Here is a 17,184-nt window from a genome sequence, read left to right as displayed (position 1 = left end):
CCAGTGTCCAGCTGAGTGGGAGCTGTGGGAGGGATCCTTTAAAGGAAGCTGAGTGGATTTGAAAATGTCATCTGAAAAAAGGCAAAAGGGCTGAGCTTCGCCTGCTGGAGCACGTGCAGGAGAGGAAGCAAGAGCAGGGTCATGATGGAACACAGGCTGGTTCTGTAACTGTGGGGCCAGAAAGGCCTCCAGAAGAAGCAAGGCCCAGCCCTCTGGCCAGTTCCTGGCCTTAGGCTGGCTGCCTCAGCTGGGAAGGAAGGACTCCTGGTGCCCCATCAGCATTTGTGCACCATACCAGCCTGTTCCACTGGTGATGCTTTAACACTGGTTCGTGCCTCTCAGTGCCTCCAGCTCCCTCAGAGCACTCCCTGCAAATTCCCTGAAAGGAGAAACAAAGACATCCTGAGTGAATGAATATCCTGAGTATGGGGAGTCCCAACTCCTCCTTACTGCCTCAGGGAGGCCCTGAGCCCAGGTCAAGACAAAACCCCATCTTCACCCTCACCTTGTTTTTAATTCCCCAAGCAGCCAGCACAGGACCTGGCAAAGGCAAGAGGGAGCTGTCCCCAAGGAAGACTTGAGTGCAGCAGAAAGGGGTTGCTGCTATTTTTGTCAAGGGACAAACAGACGGAAAGCATTTTTGGTGTCTGCCAAGTAAGGTCAGTTAGAATTGATGGCCAACATGTGAAAATTCAGAGTGCTGCTTGTGGCTCCTGGGGTGAGCCTGTCCCCTCTCGACTGCGCAGCCAGCCATGGTCACAGTGCTTTCCACTGAGATTTACCCAACAGTGACAAGGTAGCTCTTTTTCAAGGATGAAGGCATGGAAAGATTCCAAATTAGTACTGTCATACTTGTTATAGATTATACCAGTAATAGCTTGAATAATTTTGCAAGGTTTCTTTTGAGAAGGAACTTGGGGAAAAAACCCAAAAACCTGCTAGTTCTGCAAGGGATCATTTTAATTAGAGGCTGGGCACTTCTCATTGGCAAAAACTGCTTCATGATTGCGAAAAAGAAAAAAAATGACAGCACTCTAAGGAATTCTTTTAAATGCCTTTCCCTTTTTAAGTTTTCTGATGTTGTTTTAGAAAGAACAGCGCTGCTCGCTCTGACCACCAGATGGCTGTGGTCCCTCGCACACCCAGCCCGGGCTTCCCGATTACAGAGAACAGCCCCTCCCTTGGCAGTGACCTGCTTAAGGCTCTGCCACCTCCGGGGACAGAACCAAAACAAAGTTTTTCCGTAGTCTAATATTATGCTGCAGCCATCAGCCCTGTGCGGCCCCGCACAGCGACCACTCCAGAACATGGATTCATCCACACGTTGTGACTGCACGGAGGACGGGAAAGGGTGTTTGTGCTCTGCCTAGGCATCCATTAATAACCACTCTGGGAACAGGATCCTGACCTGGACAGATATTTTGCATGACCCAGAACAGCTGTTGCTATGCCAGAAGAAGAAAGACATAACTTCCTTGTACTGGGTCAGAGTTGCTTGACATCTCTAAAAACTAAATATACACTAAAAGTTAATGAGAATTTCCATGATGTTTGGGTAGCATGATATTGGGCATGCCAGCATCACATTCATACAGGCAAAAAATTACATGTTTCTCTTTTACCCCTCCAATTAGTACATGAATTTTTTTTTTAAAGGGGGATAACAAAAATATGTCCTGATTTCCCACAGCATTGTCTCACAAAGTCAGCATAGAAGTGTCCCAAGCCAGTTTACTGGGAAGGCTGTTCTCCATTTCAAAGGACTTTCATGTTGCTTTGCCGTGTCAAAACTTCCTCAAAGCTTATTCTGAATAACAAATCTCCCTCCCTTCACAAAATGAGAATAAAGCCACTTCCCCTTTCCTTTAGATTACTGTTGGTGCTGCTAAGGGTGAATGAAGACGATACAAACAAATGAGAGGAAAAGTAGGTGCTGCAGTGCTCAGGAGCAAGGGAAGAGAGATGGCCACTGACAGGATCACTCCCCATGAGTCCAAGCGTGCTGCAGGGCTGTCTCCAGCAGCATTCCTGCAAGGCTGGACATGGCTCTTGCCAGGCAGTCTTGGATGGGGCTGCAGGGGTTGCTACACTGTGCAACAGAGAGGCTGGGGGCTCAGCCCTGCCAGGGAGAGTCCTAGGGGCTCTGCAGCAGGGATTTTCTTGGGGAATCAGGAATTCCCTCGCAGCACAGAAAAGCTGCATGTGCCTCTATCCAGGCGCTTGTTTTCCTGGCCAATCTCGGCAGAAAAGCGTGGATCACATTTGACAGCAGGGTGAGGCAAGGACACGGCTTTCCTGTGGCTTATGGGGAGTTTCTTTCACCAGCACAGAGTGGTAGGAAAATCTGTGTTTAGAAAAGTTGCTGCGAGGCACTTCACTGGTATTTTTAGCTGCTTGACCATTAAAAAAAAAAAAAAAAAAAAAAAAAAAAAAAAAAAAAAAAAAAAAAAAAGCTTAAATGCCAGATCAGTCTCAGTGAGAAGGAGGTGGCAATTTCTCTCAGCACTTTAGCAGTCGTAGTCCAAATAAGAAAAAAGTCGAGGTGTGGGTGATCTGCCAGCAGTGGCCCGCTGCCCCTGGGCAGGGACACGTTTAGTGCTGGCATGCACACCATGAACAACCAGCTGCAGCCGGGCAATCAGGGGGTGGCTCACCCCACACCAGGCACCTTCAGTCTCACCACTTGCGGAGTACCTTGGTCCCTCTCGGCCTCTGCCAGACCACACCCGGCAATCGAACACTTCAATTCAAATCCCACGTCGCCTTGTTAATGATTATTTAGCTAAAGAGCTGCCGCCACCGCCCCGAGGTTCTGCTGTGCCCAGCACTGCTCAGGGGAAGGGCTGAGCCCAAAGCCCTGATTCCTCGGTGCCTGGGATGCTGGGGAATGCATCCCCCCAAAAGGATGGTTCAGAACCCCCAAAGGGTGTTCTGGCTCTTTTGCTGTACCAGCTGCAGTCTGTAAGCTCCATAGTGCACAGGGCTCTCCAATGCTGAGCCCAGTCTGCCCTAAACTAAGGTCTTTGAAGTAATATCTGCCCTTTCTAACCCTTCTTTGGCATATTTCTCTTCGTCAGCATGTATCTGTCACCCTCCCAAGACAGAGAGCAGCTCGGTGGAGTAAATAAGGTCCTGCCTGCCTGCCCTGGAGCGATATTTGGTAATGAGTGAAGGAGGGAGCACATTCTGTGCCACAGACACTGTGTGTGTCTTGAGTCACTTAAATTTGGCACATCCCGAATGCCAGTCTCTAGAATGGATTCATTCCCATACATGGTTCCTGGGTTTGCTGTTTTGCACCAGCACAGGTGAAAGCCGGGTGCCCATGCGGCACCCCGGAGTTCCCATGCCTTGATTCCCCCGTACGGAGCAGAGACTGTCCCGGTCCCACAGCAGACGGACACGGCAATCCCATGCATCCCCAGGTCGGAGAGGGCTGCAGCTTGCCCAGCCTGGAACAGCAGCTTTTCCTGCCCTCCTGCCTCACCCGGGGCGCCTCTGGGAAGGACGGCTGAAAGGGGAACTCTCGGTGGCTGCAAGCGATGCCGCACGTTCCGCCGGGGCATGAGCCCCCAAACCCGGCTCCCGCCGGTGCTGAGTCACCTTTTCCCAGCTGGGCGTGCTGCTGAGTCACGGTCAGGCCGGGCGGGTGCTGAGTCAGCTGAGCGAGGGGCTCTGCTGAGTCACGGAGCGCTGCACTCGGGCTGTTCGTGCCGGGCGGCGCCTCCCTGCGCTGAGATTGCAGCTGCTGCTCCTGGCCCCGCTCCAGCGTCCGGAACGCCGGAGAAATCTCCAGAAACAGCCCCTTCCTGCGGGCCAGCGCTTCCCTGGACCCTGGGCTACGGAACCACGCAGAGGTGTTTTGGAAACCTTGTGGGGAGGGAGGACTTAGGTCTCACTTTCTGTGCGAAACTTGGCTTCCCGTTCCTCCTCCTCCTCCTGAGAAAAGGATGTGAGCAGTGCGGTACAAGGTCCTCTTTGTTGCATATGTGTGATTTTTCAAATCCAAAGTTTCACGGTTTGTTCCGTCTCACAGTCAGGGCACACTTTGTTTTCCACGGTTGTGGCACTGAAACAAAGGAGGGAGCAGCACCTACCGAAACATTTGCACAAATGGGATTTTTATTTGCAAACTCTGCCCCATTCCCTTCCACACCTCCCTTTGGCTGCCAAAGCAGCTCCTAGCTGGACGCAGGATTGATTCCCATGACCACCAAGACTCTAGGAAGCATGTTGGGCTCTATGCACCCTCTCCCAAAATTTCAGCCCAGTGTACCCATCACCTGCTGTGTGCTTAAGGTCACTGCCTGACTCTGGCCAGGCCCATGCCTTGCAGGGCACTTGCTCTGTTCTCCCTCCTTCTCCCTGCTCTGTTTCCAGACTGCCCAGGCTCTCTCCTTGCTCACAGCTATGTGCTGGAAACACCAGTGTCCTGCAGCACACTTATCCCCATATATCTATGAAAATATTTATTGTATTCTGCATGTCCCATTTTTGTCACGCTGGTTCATTAATCCTGGGAAATTTGCCTGTGCCTCCCACCCCACTGTTTTCCAGGGTTCCTGTGTGGGTGGTTGCCTAGCACAGCCATGCCTGTCTATACAACCTCCAAAGGTACCAGCAGTGCCAGCCCCATGGACAGCTGCAGTGCCTGGGCTCTCCATAGGGATTTGCAGTGCACTGGACTCTCGACCTCCTTTTTCTCCACCTGTATCTTTGATCTAGACTGGGATTTTTTTAGGTGCTGAGAGAGCAGGGAGCACAGTCAGTTCTGCCAAGGTGGGGCTGGGAGAGGTAATCTCCCTTTGATAAACACAAACTAACACACAGGATATCCCTGCACACTCCAGCAGAGACTCCTTTCTCCAGCAAGTCATTTTAAGCAGTTACCGTAACTCCTTTTCCCCCTAGCATTACGCAGCAAATCCTGGTCCGGAGTGCTGATTCAGCTGCCTGGTTTGCACTCAGCATTCCGAGGCAGCTGCGTTTTGCTGTGTCACGGTGTGAGAGAGCCCGTGAGCCCCTCGGAGCTGGCCAGGGCCGGTTTGTCCCCAGGGAAGCCGAGCTGAGCCGCTGGGAGCCGCTGCCAGAGCCCAGCACGGAACAGCGCTGCCCACAAGGGACTCGAGAGCTGACTCGGCATCCCGTGACTGCCTGTGTAACTAGACATCTCTGGCCATAAATCTACTGGCAAAACAGGCTGTTAATGTACAAAGAGGAGAAAATTCCTCACTTCCCTGTTCCGCATGGAAACACTGACCTCTCAATAACTTTCTGTTGTTTTTAACCATTCATCTCCCATTTCGTGACTAAGCATTTTCTCAGGGGCTGGGATGTGCAGACAGGCTTTTAAGCCCAGCAAGATTTTTTACAAACACCTTGCCTGAGGCTGCTTTATTCATCTTTGCTAGAAATCCCCTGGGCAGTTTTGCTGGTGTCCTCACAGTGAGCAGCTCTGGCAGCAGCCAGGCACAGCTCCTGGAAGGGCAGGAGACAGCAGGGCTTCTGGCAGGCACAGCGGAGACCACAGCTCTGAGACTTTAGTGATATCCAAGCTGAATTTCCTAGTGACCTGCATGTGGGCTGGCCTCTGATTTCCCATGGCCCACTGCTCTGGGAGCAGTTTGCTCTTTCCACTAAAAGCACTCCCCTCCCTCCCCGCTCATTGCTCTCTAGTGCCAACTCCCAGAGTTTTCTTGAGGGAGAGATGGTCCCTCACAAATCCCTGCTGGCACATTGGCTCCCTGGGTGGCACTGACCTCCCGCCCATCACAAAGCAGCAGCACAGCAGAAGCAATCCCAGCCCCTGCTGCACAACACTGGGGGGGCAGAAATGCTCCAGGCCAGCAACTGCAAAGATGATGACACCCCACTTTCAGTTCTCCTTCCATCTTGCTGCAGGGCATGTGGGCCTTTCCAGAGAGCCAGGCTGAGTCTCACAACTGCTCCATCCCAAGGAACCCAAATCAGAGAGAAATCAGACAGCAAAAATCACTTATGGGGCATGGCTTGCTTGTCTCACCTTTGCAAATCTCCTGGCAGAGGTGAGCTGCATCTCTTGGGACCTGCCCAGGGGAAGGTAAAGCCCCAAGAGCCAGAGGAGGTACTGCTCCACGTCCTGGGACCGAATGGTTACAAGCCAGAAAATCTGCCTGGAATGGTAGCAACATGACTAGAGACCCTCTCTTTCTTCCCCCAGTCTGACACAGACCTACCACAAAGGGAAAGGACTTTGGGATATATCTGCTACAGGGCCTCCAAGCATGCAGCTTCTGGGGACAAAATCATTGGCTTGAAAGCACCCATAAAGTCCTTGGGAAGATCTGGGTGCATTGCCAGGGGCTGCAGGTGAAAGGAGGGGCAGGGCTTGAGGATTGGATTTTTATCATAGTATTTCACAAAATGAATAATACACTCTCATTATATAATTCTTATTCTCATGTAATTTCCATATATTCCCTACTTCACTAGAACTAAAGGTTCAATTTGTGCTCCAGCTTCCCCTGTCAGAATAGGACTCACTGAAAATTACAGAAAACAAGAGTTTTAAGGAGTTATGCCCGAGGGAAGCATTCATTTTAGGTCTGTTCCTGTGGTTTCAGTGTTTTCAGGAGGGACTGGCCCTGGGGCTGTCTGCTCTACACATGAACTCTGCACTCTCAGGAGATGATTGGGGCTTTATCACATTTGCTTTGAAGATCCAAGACATCCTGATAAATTTATTTTACCCTCCAGAAAAGCAAGCAAGTTGTCTGCAGTGGCATGGGGGTAAAAATGGAACATCAGCTTTTGCCAGCGTGCACTGTTGCTTTAAAAGACAAAAGCAAGACAGGAAAAGTCTGGCTGAGTCAGGATGGAAATGCTGAGTAATCCTTCCTGAGCACTGCACGCCAGATGTCTGCTGGAGTCAGAAAAAGAAGCGTGGAAGGATACTTTTTCTAGAATAGCTTTTCAACCTACAGCCCCCGGCCCTGCTGGGGCTGGTGTGGGTGCAGGGACAGGAAGGCAGGCGAGGTGCTGGCTTGGGTGGCAGCCCCCACAGAGAGGGCGGCTGCACAGGGACAGCAGGTGCCACAGCCCTTCTCCTCCCACCCAGGCTCTGCTCCCCACCAGCCCCTGCACCAGCGTACCAGGGAGGCTCTCACACCCACAGCAGCAGGGGAATGGTGGCTCTGGGTGCCCTGCTCTTCTGGGCTGAGCACAAATGTGTGCTTTTCCAAAGTACAGCCAGCCAGTGCATCACCTGCCCCTGCTAGCCCAGCTTCCAGCATAGCTACAGGTAGAAAAGAAGGGCCCAGCTTCATCTGCTGGCTGCTTCACTGACCACTTTATTAAAAAAAAAAAAAAAAAAAAAGGCCCAGCAGAGCAACAGCTACTGGCAGAAGCAGCATGTCCAACTCTTTTCCCAAATCAGAGGAATTATTTGCCTTTGAAAGTCTCTGCAGATTTCCTCAGTGTCCCTCAAGTGCTGTATGATATCTTTTCAGCTACCCCAGCCTCCTGGGAATATGGGACATGGGTGTGCCATTTTCCTGAATTGCCCTGCACGCTGCTGTGGTGATGACAGGAGCCAGCTGTCAAACAAACCCAATGCCATTGTTTCCATGAGCAGGAGAGCGTGGAAAGGGTTTTGCTGTGCATGGGTGCTGGCACACCTGTGCAAAGTGACAGGGCTCACTGCCCAGGGCAAGGGGGAGCTGCACAAGGGCACGTCTGGCACCTGCAGGCCAGAGCTGGTGGTGCCTGAGCGCAGCCACGGGAGATGGGATGGTCATAGCTGAGCTGTGCCCGAGCAGGGGAGGATCAGGGCTGGGTTAGCTCTCCAGGCAGGGTGCAGGAGGCTGCCCTCTGTGCCCCAGGCATCAGCTCTGTACATCCACCCTCCTTGTCCAACCCACCGTGCCCAGGACAAGGAGCGCCTCTGGCAACACCCAGGCTCTGCCTGCCACGGGCAAGGCACTTGTGAAAAGTGCATGTATTTTATGATTGGCTTCTCGCAAGTATTAAAATGAATATTATATGTGTTGTGTTAGAAAGCAATGCTGTATTAATTTTCTGAAGTACTGTGTTAAATATAGTTTTAGGTTATAAAAATTGTTAAAATAGAAACTATGCTATGTAAGATGCTTTGTTTAACAGAAAGGACTTGCAGTGAGATGACAGCCACAGGACACCTAGATCTTTCAGAGAAAGGGAATTTATTGCCTTCTTATTGGAAGAAACAAACTTCTTCCCGCCTCGAAGGCGCTATTAGGATTAGAGGGGAGAAGTTGATGAAGACCAGACCGAATCCTGTGTTTGAATGGAATTTATGCATCATGTATGAGATGTATGAATACGCAACCGGCTATTGTTTTTAAGGGTTAATCCTTTGTTAACGGGTGTCCTTTTTTGGGCTTATGCTGCCCAGAAAAGGTACCTGGACATCCTTAACTCTTTGTTTTTATTGTCTCATATTGTCTTAATTCAATTTGTCCAAATTGTTATTACTCTAATTGTGTTACTATTTTTATAACCATTTTATTACTATTAAACTTTTTAAAATTTTAAAAACAAGTGATTGGCGTTTTTCACAGCACTGAAAGGGTTACAGAGCCAGGCACCCTCAAAAGAGAAGTTTCTGGACGTCCTCTTGTTTTTGCTTAGTTATCAGGATGCATCTGGTGACTTCCTCCTGGCTCGGGGGGCTGGGGCCGGCAGGGGTGTCAGCGAGGGAAGCGCTGCTGTGTTGCAAGAGGAGTTTGTGCAGCCTGAGGTCAGCGCTCTGCTCACGTGGCCCGGCACTATAAATCCGGGCCGGGACGGAGCCCAGCTCAGAGCCTCGCTGTCCTGGAGCTGACGGGAAGGAGCAGAGCACCAGCACCAGCAGGGAAGCACAGGAGTGGAGAAACATGGAAACTTCCCAGTCCCACAGCTCCGAGAGGTGAGAGCGGCACGGGAGCGAGAGGGACGTTTTGTCAGAGGAGCGTTGTGCTTCTCGCCTTGCTTTTAGGAATGCTGTTCCTGTTCCCGCTCTGCAGGGAAAGGCACGCTGCTGCCTCCACCTCTGGATGGAGCCTGGCAGCCTTCCTTGCTCGGGACACTGTTTGGAAAGCTGGTGCTCTCTGGGTCCCATCCACACCTCTCGGGAACGCTCTGCTCCTTTCTCTGCCATCCCAGGCTCCCCCTTTTGTCCTAGAGAGCAAAGATCTGTTTTGTCAGAGGAGCCAGCGCTAATATCTTTCACTGTTCTTCCCCAGGATGTCCAGAGACCTGTCAGAGCTGCTGAAGGAAGCCACCAAGGAGGTGCACGAGCAGGCAGAGAACACGCCGTTCATGAGGAACTTCCAGAAGGGACAGGTGTCGCTCCAGGAGTTCAAGGTACTCCAGCAGCATTGCTTGGGGATGGGAACTCCTCACCAGACAGATCAGATGGGGACTAAAGGGGGCAGGATGGGGCCAGTACAGGTGAGGAGTGAGGGGACATGATGTATCAGCATCTCCTATGGCAAACATGGAACTTCTGCACCCTGAGGTGTTACTGGCTCCCCTTGCAGAAGGTGGGGAAGGACTCTGCGATATCACAATGGGCAGCCAAGCTCAAACAGGAGAAAAAGGAAAAAAAGGTTGATGGGACTAATGCTATTGCTTTTCTCTTGCTTCATAAATGCCTGCATGTTATTATTGCCACTCATAGTTAATGGAGATAGAACTATGTTCAGATATTTGAGCAGCTGAAATGCCCAAAAGAGGGAGAATTCTGTATTTACAACACTCCAGGCAGCTGCAGCTAGAAATAATGATGGGATGGTGAGAAAGTGAGGATGTGGGATCATTGCTGGCACTGAACTTTGCATTGTCACTTGAGTTATACCACAGCTGAGATCATGAACAATAACTCAAAACCAGACTGAGTTTGAGCAATCTGTGTCTGCTGCTAACAAGCAGGAGCCTGTTGCTTTTTTCAAGAGAAAAGAGAAACATTTCCACATATTAACCTAACCTGGCTAGATACAATTCCTGGGATCTGAGCCACATAACAAAGAGCAAAACCAAAACAAACACCTGGGCCAGAAATTCCTGAGAGGCCATAGGAAGTGACACATGGACTTGCAAACAACAGCTACCAATTCAACCTGTGGCTTAATTACTTTGTTGTTGGATTGTTCCTTGGCAAATAAATCCACAGAAGTAGGAAAGAGACTGCTTATTTCTGATAGGTGACATTCAGAATACTTAGCCAAGCATAAATTCAATCTCAGGTGCTGACTTCCTGCTGTACGAAATATGGCATTGGTTAGGCAGTGATCTTTGAGACAGGCAAGCTGTAAAAAGACCTTCAGGAACAGAACTTGGTTTCTTAGATGATTTTTACATGCTGTCAGGCAAATGAGATGGGACATGGATTTTAAAAATTAACAAGTGTTTAAAAGCCATGTTTCTCATTAAACCACTACCTGCCTCTGAAAACAATCAGCTGAGCTACATTTTTGCTTAATTTGGAAGGCAGTGTTGCCATGTTTTGTTTCTTTTCCGGTAAGCTGGGTAACAGGTTACTGTTTAAAAAACTGTTTTTGTTTACTCTTGGCAGACCTATATATCTGGCCTGCTACGTGACCCCCCAGATGGTGGATATTTGTTTCCACAACCAGTCACTGCCCATGTGCTTATCAAAGTCCTATTTTCTGGCACACTGGGGCAAGGTTGAAACAGGAACTCTCTCATTGCAGAACTGACTGCTTTGTGAGAAAGTAAACAGCTTTCTCTCCCGTGAGCAACATAATCCCCCCTACCCAAACCTGACTCAGCTCTACTGCAACACCTTCAGCTTTCACCATTTGCTGCTCGCAAGGGGTCCCAGGGTAAGGAAGGGGTGGTGAAGGTGTGAGAGCCTCTGAAAACAGAATGCCTGGGGAAGGAAAGAACACAGCTATATTGTCTTAGATCACATGGAAAAGTTGGCAGATAGAAGAAAGTATCACATAAGCTGGGAAAAACAACAATAACAATGGTTTCAAAATAGAGGGGAGAACACAGTCTCTCAGCACTCCTTCACAAAGGCATCTTTCAGAGGCAGGCTGTGCTTCCAGATCCCTTTTATCTTGTCTCCCTGGGGCAACCGAGGAGGCAACCCCATTGCATGCCTGAGTGAGCAGAGTGGTGGTGCCTCAGTTCCCAGGACGGTGGGATGCTGACAGGATGAATATGTTGAAAAATAACCAGGGTGTGTCATCATCTCACAAGGCCCCACAAAGGAAAGCCACATTTTGGAGCATTCAAATTTGAACAATGTACCAGAAAGGATACCTTTGGGAATACCCTCCTATTGACTGAGGGAACGGGAAGGGACCGGGAATGCTTAAACAGGGCTCCAGTTTACATCACATCAAGCTGCCAGACTTTAACTGGAAGGCAAGGCAGTGACTTCAGAGCAAGTAAGACCAATACCTGCTGGAAAGGGCTCACCTGATTGCTATCTCAAGCAGAAGGGAAGGGATAAACAGTGTCTCCCTGTAGCTTGCACTGTTTTCCAGGTGGGAAATCTGCAACATCACAGATGTTTGTGACTCACAGTGGGTGTGCCCACGAGTACCTTTATTGTTAGTACAGTTTGTCCCACAGACTTGAAAGCAACAAACAGATGCACCTATAGCTCACCCTCTTTCTTCTCTTTCAGCTGGTTACAGCATCCCTGTACTTCATCTACTCTGCTCTGGAGGAAGAGATTGAACGCAACAAGAACAATCCCGTTTATGCCCCGCTGTATTTTCCGGCCGAGCTGCACCGCAAAGCTGCCCTGGAGGAAGACTTGAAGTACTTCTATGGCAGAAACTGGAGGGAAGAGCTCCCCTGTCCTGAGGCTACTCAGGAATACGTCGAGAGGCTCCACTACATAGGCAAGAACGAGCCAGAGCTCCTGGTGGCCCATGCCTACACTCGCTATTTGGGAGACCTGTCTGGGGGGCAGGTGCTGAAGAAAATTGCCCAGAAGGCTCTCCAGCTGCCCAGCACTGGGGAAGGGCTGGCTTTCTTCACCTTTGATGGGGTCTCCAATGCCACCAAGTTCAAGCAGCTCTATCGCTCCCGCATGAACGCTCTCGAGATGGACCTTGCCACTAAGAAAAGAGTCACGGAGGAGGCCAAGAAAGCATTCCTGTTAAATATACGGGTGAGTAAGAACCAGCCAGCCCTGCCAGCCCACATCCTCTCTCAAACAAGAAAATAGCTACAGGGGAAATGCAAGGCCAGTATTTGCACTGGGCAGCTTAGGAGAAGTTGTGGATCAGGGCGAGCTGGTCAGAGTTGGATGGCCATGCTTCTCCAACCTGGCAGCCAAATAAAACAGTGGTCTCTGAAAAGCTCTTCTCCCTCCCTTAGTGCTTGAATTCAGTCATTCCATGTGCCACTATTCAGATATGAATGAGGGTTAATACTACAGAGTATCTGTCCTGCCTCTGTGGTGACTTTACACAGATCCCCTGTGCACTCTGACTAGGTGACAGGCACCTCACTTTCCTTCCCAACAGAAGGTGGGCAACAGGCTTCTCCTTAGCTGAAAGCTTCAGGGAGAACCTGCAAAGAGAACAAGGAGTTTGAAAGACATCCTCTTGAGCTCACAGGCAACTTTTGTTCCATGCAAAATGTGCCAGGAGATTTAGACTGAAGCCTCGTGTCTTCCTCTAGTTCCTAAAATGCCTGGGGAAGGGGCAGGGGGTCCAGGGAAAGAGCAAGAGGAGGCCACACAATGAGACAGGGTTCCTTGTCCCCAGGTGTTCGAGGCACTGCAGGAGCTGGTGTCCAAGGGCCAGGAGAATGGTCACCCTGTGCAGCCACAGGCAGAGCAGCTTCGCACGAGGAGCGTCAACAAATCACACCAGCATGGTAAGGCACTTCCAGGGGCAGGTGCTTCACAGGGCTCCTTCCTCCCCTCCTCTGTCCTTGTTTGTAAAAGCCATTGGGAAACTAGCATGAGGCGCTTGCCCCATCTCCTCTCCAGCCATCAGCAGGCAGTGCAAGGAGAGGCACTGCTGTGTGCAAAACTTCTAGACATGGCAGAGCAAGGATAACACATGTGGGCTCTTCAGAAAGTGTGTCAGGGAGGAAGCTTTACAAAAAGAGACTCCTCTCTCCACCTCTAGGCCTTTAAAAAATGTACGTTCATTCACCACAGAGAAAACTGACCTGGAGTTCACAGAGGCAAAGGCATCAATTTTGGGTGCTGCAGATCAGCCGTGGTGCTGTGATGCTGACAGAAGGTTCTCTGGACCCAGTCCTATCCAGCAGCCTGTCCTTTTGGACTGGATCTCCCTCTGATCATTTTCCTGCCTCCCAGAAGTATTGCTGAAAACACTGCAGAGAGTGTGCTGGGTTCACAGTGAGCACTGCTGTGGATGGTGGAATGTAATCAGGCCTGTGCCTGAGTGAGGAGTGAGCTCAGATGTTTGCAGAGCAGAGTGGTTCCCATGAGGACACGCAATTCAAATAAAAACCCCTCATGGCCTGCCCATTCTGAAGCTAAAATGGAGATTTGTTTTCAGTGCATCCTGGATTGAACCACAGTTTTTTCATGGCAAAGATGAAAAGCAAACCTTGCCTTAAGCATCTCTGGATAGTGAAGCTTAAAGCAGCTTCTGTGGGAAAGGCATTAAAAGTTGTCTGTGAAACGTTGCCATTCCTTTCCCAATACATGCATACGAGTAAGATTTTCAGAAAAATTTGGTGTTGGATGAGGAATCCCATCCTGAAGTTGTACTGCAGAAATTGCTTGGAGTGCTGAAGACTGTTCAAGGTCTTTAGAAGCTTAACTAATTAAATCAGTGAGAAGTAGGACACAAAAAATGCCTTTTAAAATCCTAGCTTCAGTATTTGTCTGTCCTCTGCACGTCTCAGGGGTTCGATGGAGCTGGGCAGTGCACATGTAAGCCCATGAGGAGACAAGGGAAGAGGCTGGTGGTCACCTCCAGGCAGAGGGGCTGTGGCCTTTGTGATTCCCAGGTCAAGTCTGCTGCTTCCCCTCTGCACTGGGAGAGCAGAACCTGCTGCCACTGTTTCTCCCAGCTGCGCTCTGGCCTTTCTCCCTCTTCCCTGGACAAACCCAGCAGGGTGTGCTCTGGCACTGGGGAGAGCACACACTGCTCCTTAGCAGCTCCTTGCCCCAGCCTCTTCTCACTTGTCTTTATTTGGTTTTCTCCCAATCCGGTGCAGGGGCAGCAGCGGGGAAGGAGAGCGAGAGGACACGGCCGAGGAGCAGAGACGCCGGCGCGCCCTCCCTGCTGCGGTGGGTCGTGGCGCTCAGCTGCCTCGCCATGACCGTCGCCGTGGGCTTGTTTGCCATGTGAAAGCAGGACCTTCACCTCTCTTTGTGACTTCCCTCACCCTGAACTAATCCACCCTCCCCAGTCCTCATGAGAGAAATTACCCCTGACTGGGTACTGTGATCTTGGTTCTGCCACTAACACTCGGAGACTTTTCTTCCTGGAAATCAGAGAGTGCTGTAAGGGGGGTCAGGCAAAGTTTCTCCTGTGCTTGGTGTGAGCTCTTCTCGGAGACTAACTTTATCACCAAAAACCAAGGGTGCAAAAGGCTAAAAACAATGGCCAGGAATTGTCATTGCTTTACAGAGTGCCTACAAAAACCCTACAGGATCAGAAACACAGCTTTGGCATCTGTCTTTCCTCAGAAAGATGGAGCTCCTCGGAGCTCTGTTTGCTCAGTTTTTTTATACTGCTAGATAATACTGTGATCACTCTCCCTGTGGAGCCACATGCTCCCATGGGTTCGTTTTACATGACATTACTAGGTCTTTGTTATTTCTTTTTCCCATATTTTTGTCTTTGAAAAACAAAAGACAGTTGTTGGACATACAGTGTCATTCTTGTCTGGTTGTATAATTTATACACGTAATAAAATTCAATGTAAAGTCTTTGAGCCTGGTGTTTGCTATTATTAAAGCCTTACCTGGGGAAAAAGGAGGTGTCTTTCTTCCTCCTGGCTTTATGTCTTTTGGAGCTGCTGCCTGCACAGACACAACAATAGAGAGAAGTGGGATCCAGACTCCGCTCCCACTCAGTGCTAACAATAACCTGTTCTAAGCTGGGGCAGGTTCCTTCAGCTCCTACACACTGCTCTCTCTATTTCTAGAAACAGCACGAAATTCAGTGAGCGTGCAGAGTACTTTTAAGGGGTGGAAGTGGCCCATAAGAGCTGGTTGCTATTCTGTCACAAGCAAAAGGTGATGGACCCTCAGCTGGTTGAAATCAGGAAGCTCTCCCTGAGCTGCCAGCAAAGGGCTGCATTACAGGCTGCCTCTGCAACAGCTTCATGGGGAATCAGAACTGCCAGGCGTGATTTCACCTGCCAGAAGTTAAAGGGACCCCAGGTTTCGGTCAAGGTGGCTGAAAGGGAGGCATCAAGCACACAACCACTGCCCTCACCCTCAGTCCCAGGCCTTGGCACACAGGTGGCCTTGCTAAAGGCACCCCAAACTCACAGCACTGCTGCAGCAGCCCATGCACACAGCTGGCTCTCCTTGCCTTTTGCTGAGGCACCTCTGCAGGGCTGGGTTTGTGCCCAGCCACAGGCCCTGCCTGCTCCAGGAGCCCCCCCGGCACAGGAGAGGCTGCAGGTGGGTATGGCACTGCAGGTACTGACAAAAGTGCCGTGTTATCACCCAGAAAGCCTCTGTGATCAACCTGTCTCCTTGATGTGCCTGTTCTGGCTGTGACCTTAATCCCAAAGAAACGTGTTCCTACTGATCTGTTTTAATGATCAGCACCAAACCTGCTCAAAGAACAAGAATCAGCAGGCAGGTCCTGCTGAGAATGAGCAGTGGGAAAATAGGACTGTTATCATTCTCAGGCTCTTTTCCACTCTGCATCCCTTCCCCAACCCTCTTTAATAGTTCTCCCTTTGGCTCCACCTGCCAGAAAAAATAGTTAATTCACAAAAAAGATAGTCGGGTGTTTGAAGAGCAGGAATATTGCTTGATAGCTATTTAAATACAAGAACTTGTTTATTCAGATTTGAATTAAGTTCTACTTGTTGAGACACTCTAAACCAGCCAAACTAAACCATTTTGTTCATTCAAACATGATCAGGAAGCTCAGATCCCAAAGAGACCAACAAATGCCCATGAGCTCAGAAACACACTGCACCACACTCAGCCCTCTCCTCTCCTCAGAGAGCCTGACTGCAGCCTCAAAGGTGGGAAATATGGGTTCTGTGAAAAACAACAATCACTTGTTTTTAAAATTTTTAAAAGTTTAATAGAAATAAAATGGTTAAAAAATAGTAACACAATTAGAGTAATAACCATTTGGACAAACTGAATTAAGACAATATGAGACAATAAAAACAAAGAGTTACGGACGTCCGGGTACCTTTTTCTGGGCATCACAAGCCCAAAAAAGGACACCAGTTAACAAAGGATTAACCCTTAAAAACAATAGCCGGTTGCGTATTCATACACCTCATACATGATGCATAAATTCCATTCAAACACAGGATTCGGTCTGGTCTTCATCAAATTCTTCCCTCTAATCCTAATAGCGCCCTCGAGGTGGGAAGAAGTTTGTTTCTTCTGATAAGAAGGCAATAAATTCCCTTTCTCTGAAAGATCTAGGTGTCCTGTGGCTGTCATCTCGCTGCAAGCCCTTTCTGTTAAACAAAGCATCTTACATAGCATAGTTTCTATTTTAACAATTTTTATAACCTAAAACTATATTTAACACAGTACTTCAGAAAATTAATACAGCATTGCTTTCTAACACAACACATATAATATTCATTTTAATACTTGCGAGAAGCCAATCATAAAATACATGCACTTTTCACAGGTTCTGACAGGCATCATACCCTCCCTGCTCACGCCAGGAGAGAGATGCTGCTTTGGGTATCTCACAGCCATTGCTGTCACACACGGGAGATTCCAGACTGAGCCTCAAGCCCGCAGAAATGGAGACCAAGGCTTTGTTTGTGCCTGTCTATGATCGGTATGAGTACACCTGCTTTCTGTGCAGCAATGGCCTCTCTTCATTTCCCGCGGGCTGCGGCTGGGCCTCCCCTGCCGTGCACTCCCGCCTCACTCTGCACTAGGGCGCGCTGTACCAGGCTTTGGAGGGGCCGAACTGCGCACCCAGCGACCGGCCGGCCGGCCTTCCCCCAGGTTCACAGACAGCCATGAGGAAGGCGGCCCGGAGGACTCGT

At 49.8% G+C, this 17,184-nt stretch overlaps 1 protein-coding gene across 1 annotated transcript; it reads left to right on the top strand.

Annotated features, from left to right (window-relative positions):
* The first annotated feature begins 8,687 nt into the window (after nt 1-8,687).
* Nucleotides 8,688-14,902, top strand: HMOX1 (heme oxygenase 1). Its single transcript, XM_059472922.1, has 5 exons — nt 8,688-8,923; nt 9,240-9,360; nt 11,657-12,148; nt 12,750-12,861; nt 14,185-14,902. Exons 1-5 carry the CDS (start codon nt 8,892-8,894, stop codon nt 14,316-14,318), a joined length of 891 nt encoding a protein of 296 aa, XP_059328905.1. The 5' UTR covers nt 8,688-8,891; the 3' UTR covers nt 14,319-14,902.
* Nucleotides 14,903-17,184: the final 2,282 nt, after the last annotated feature.

Source organism: Ammospiza nelsoni, chromosome 5 (genome assembly GCF_027579445.1).
Source record: "Ammospiza nelsoni isolate bAmmNel1 chromosome 5, bAmmNel1.pri, whole genome shotgun sequence".
Taxonomy (NCBI): Eukaryota; Metazoa; Chordata; class Aves; order Passeriformes; family Passerellidae; genus Ammospiza; species Ammospiza nelsoni.
The sequence above is the reverse complement of the archived record's forward strand: the minus strand, read 5'-3'. Positions and strand labels throughout refer to the sequence as shown.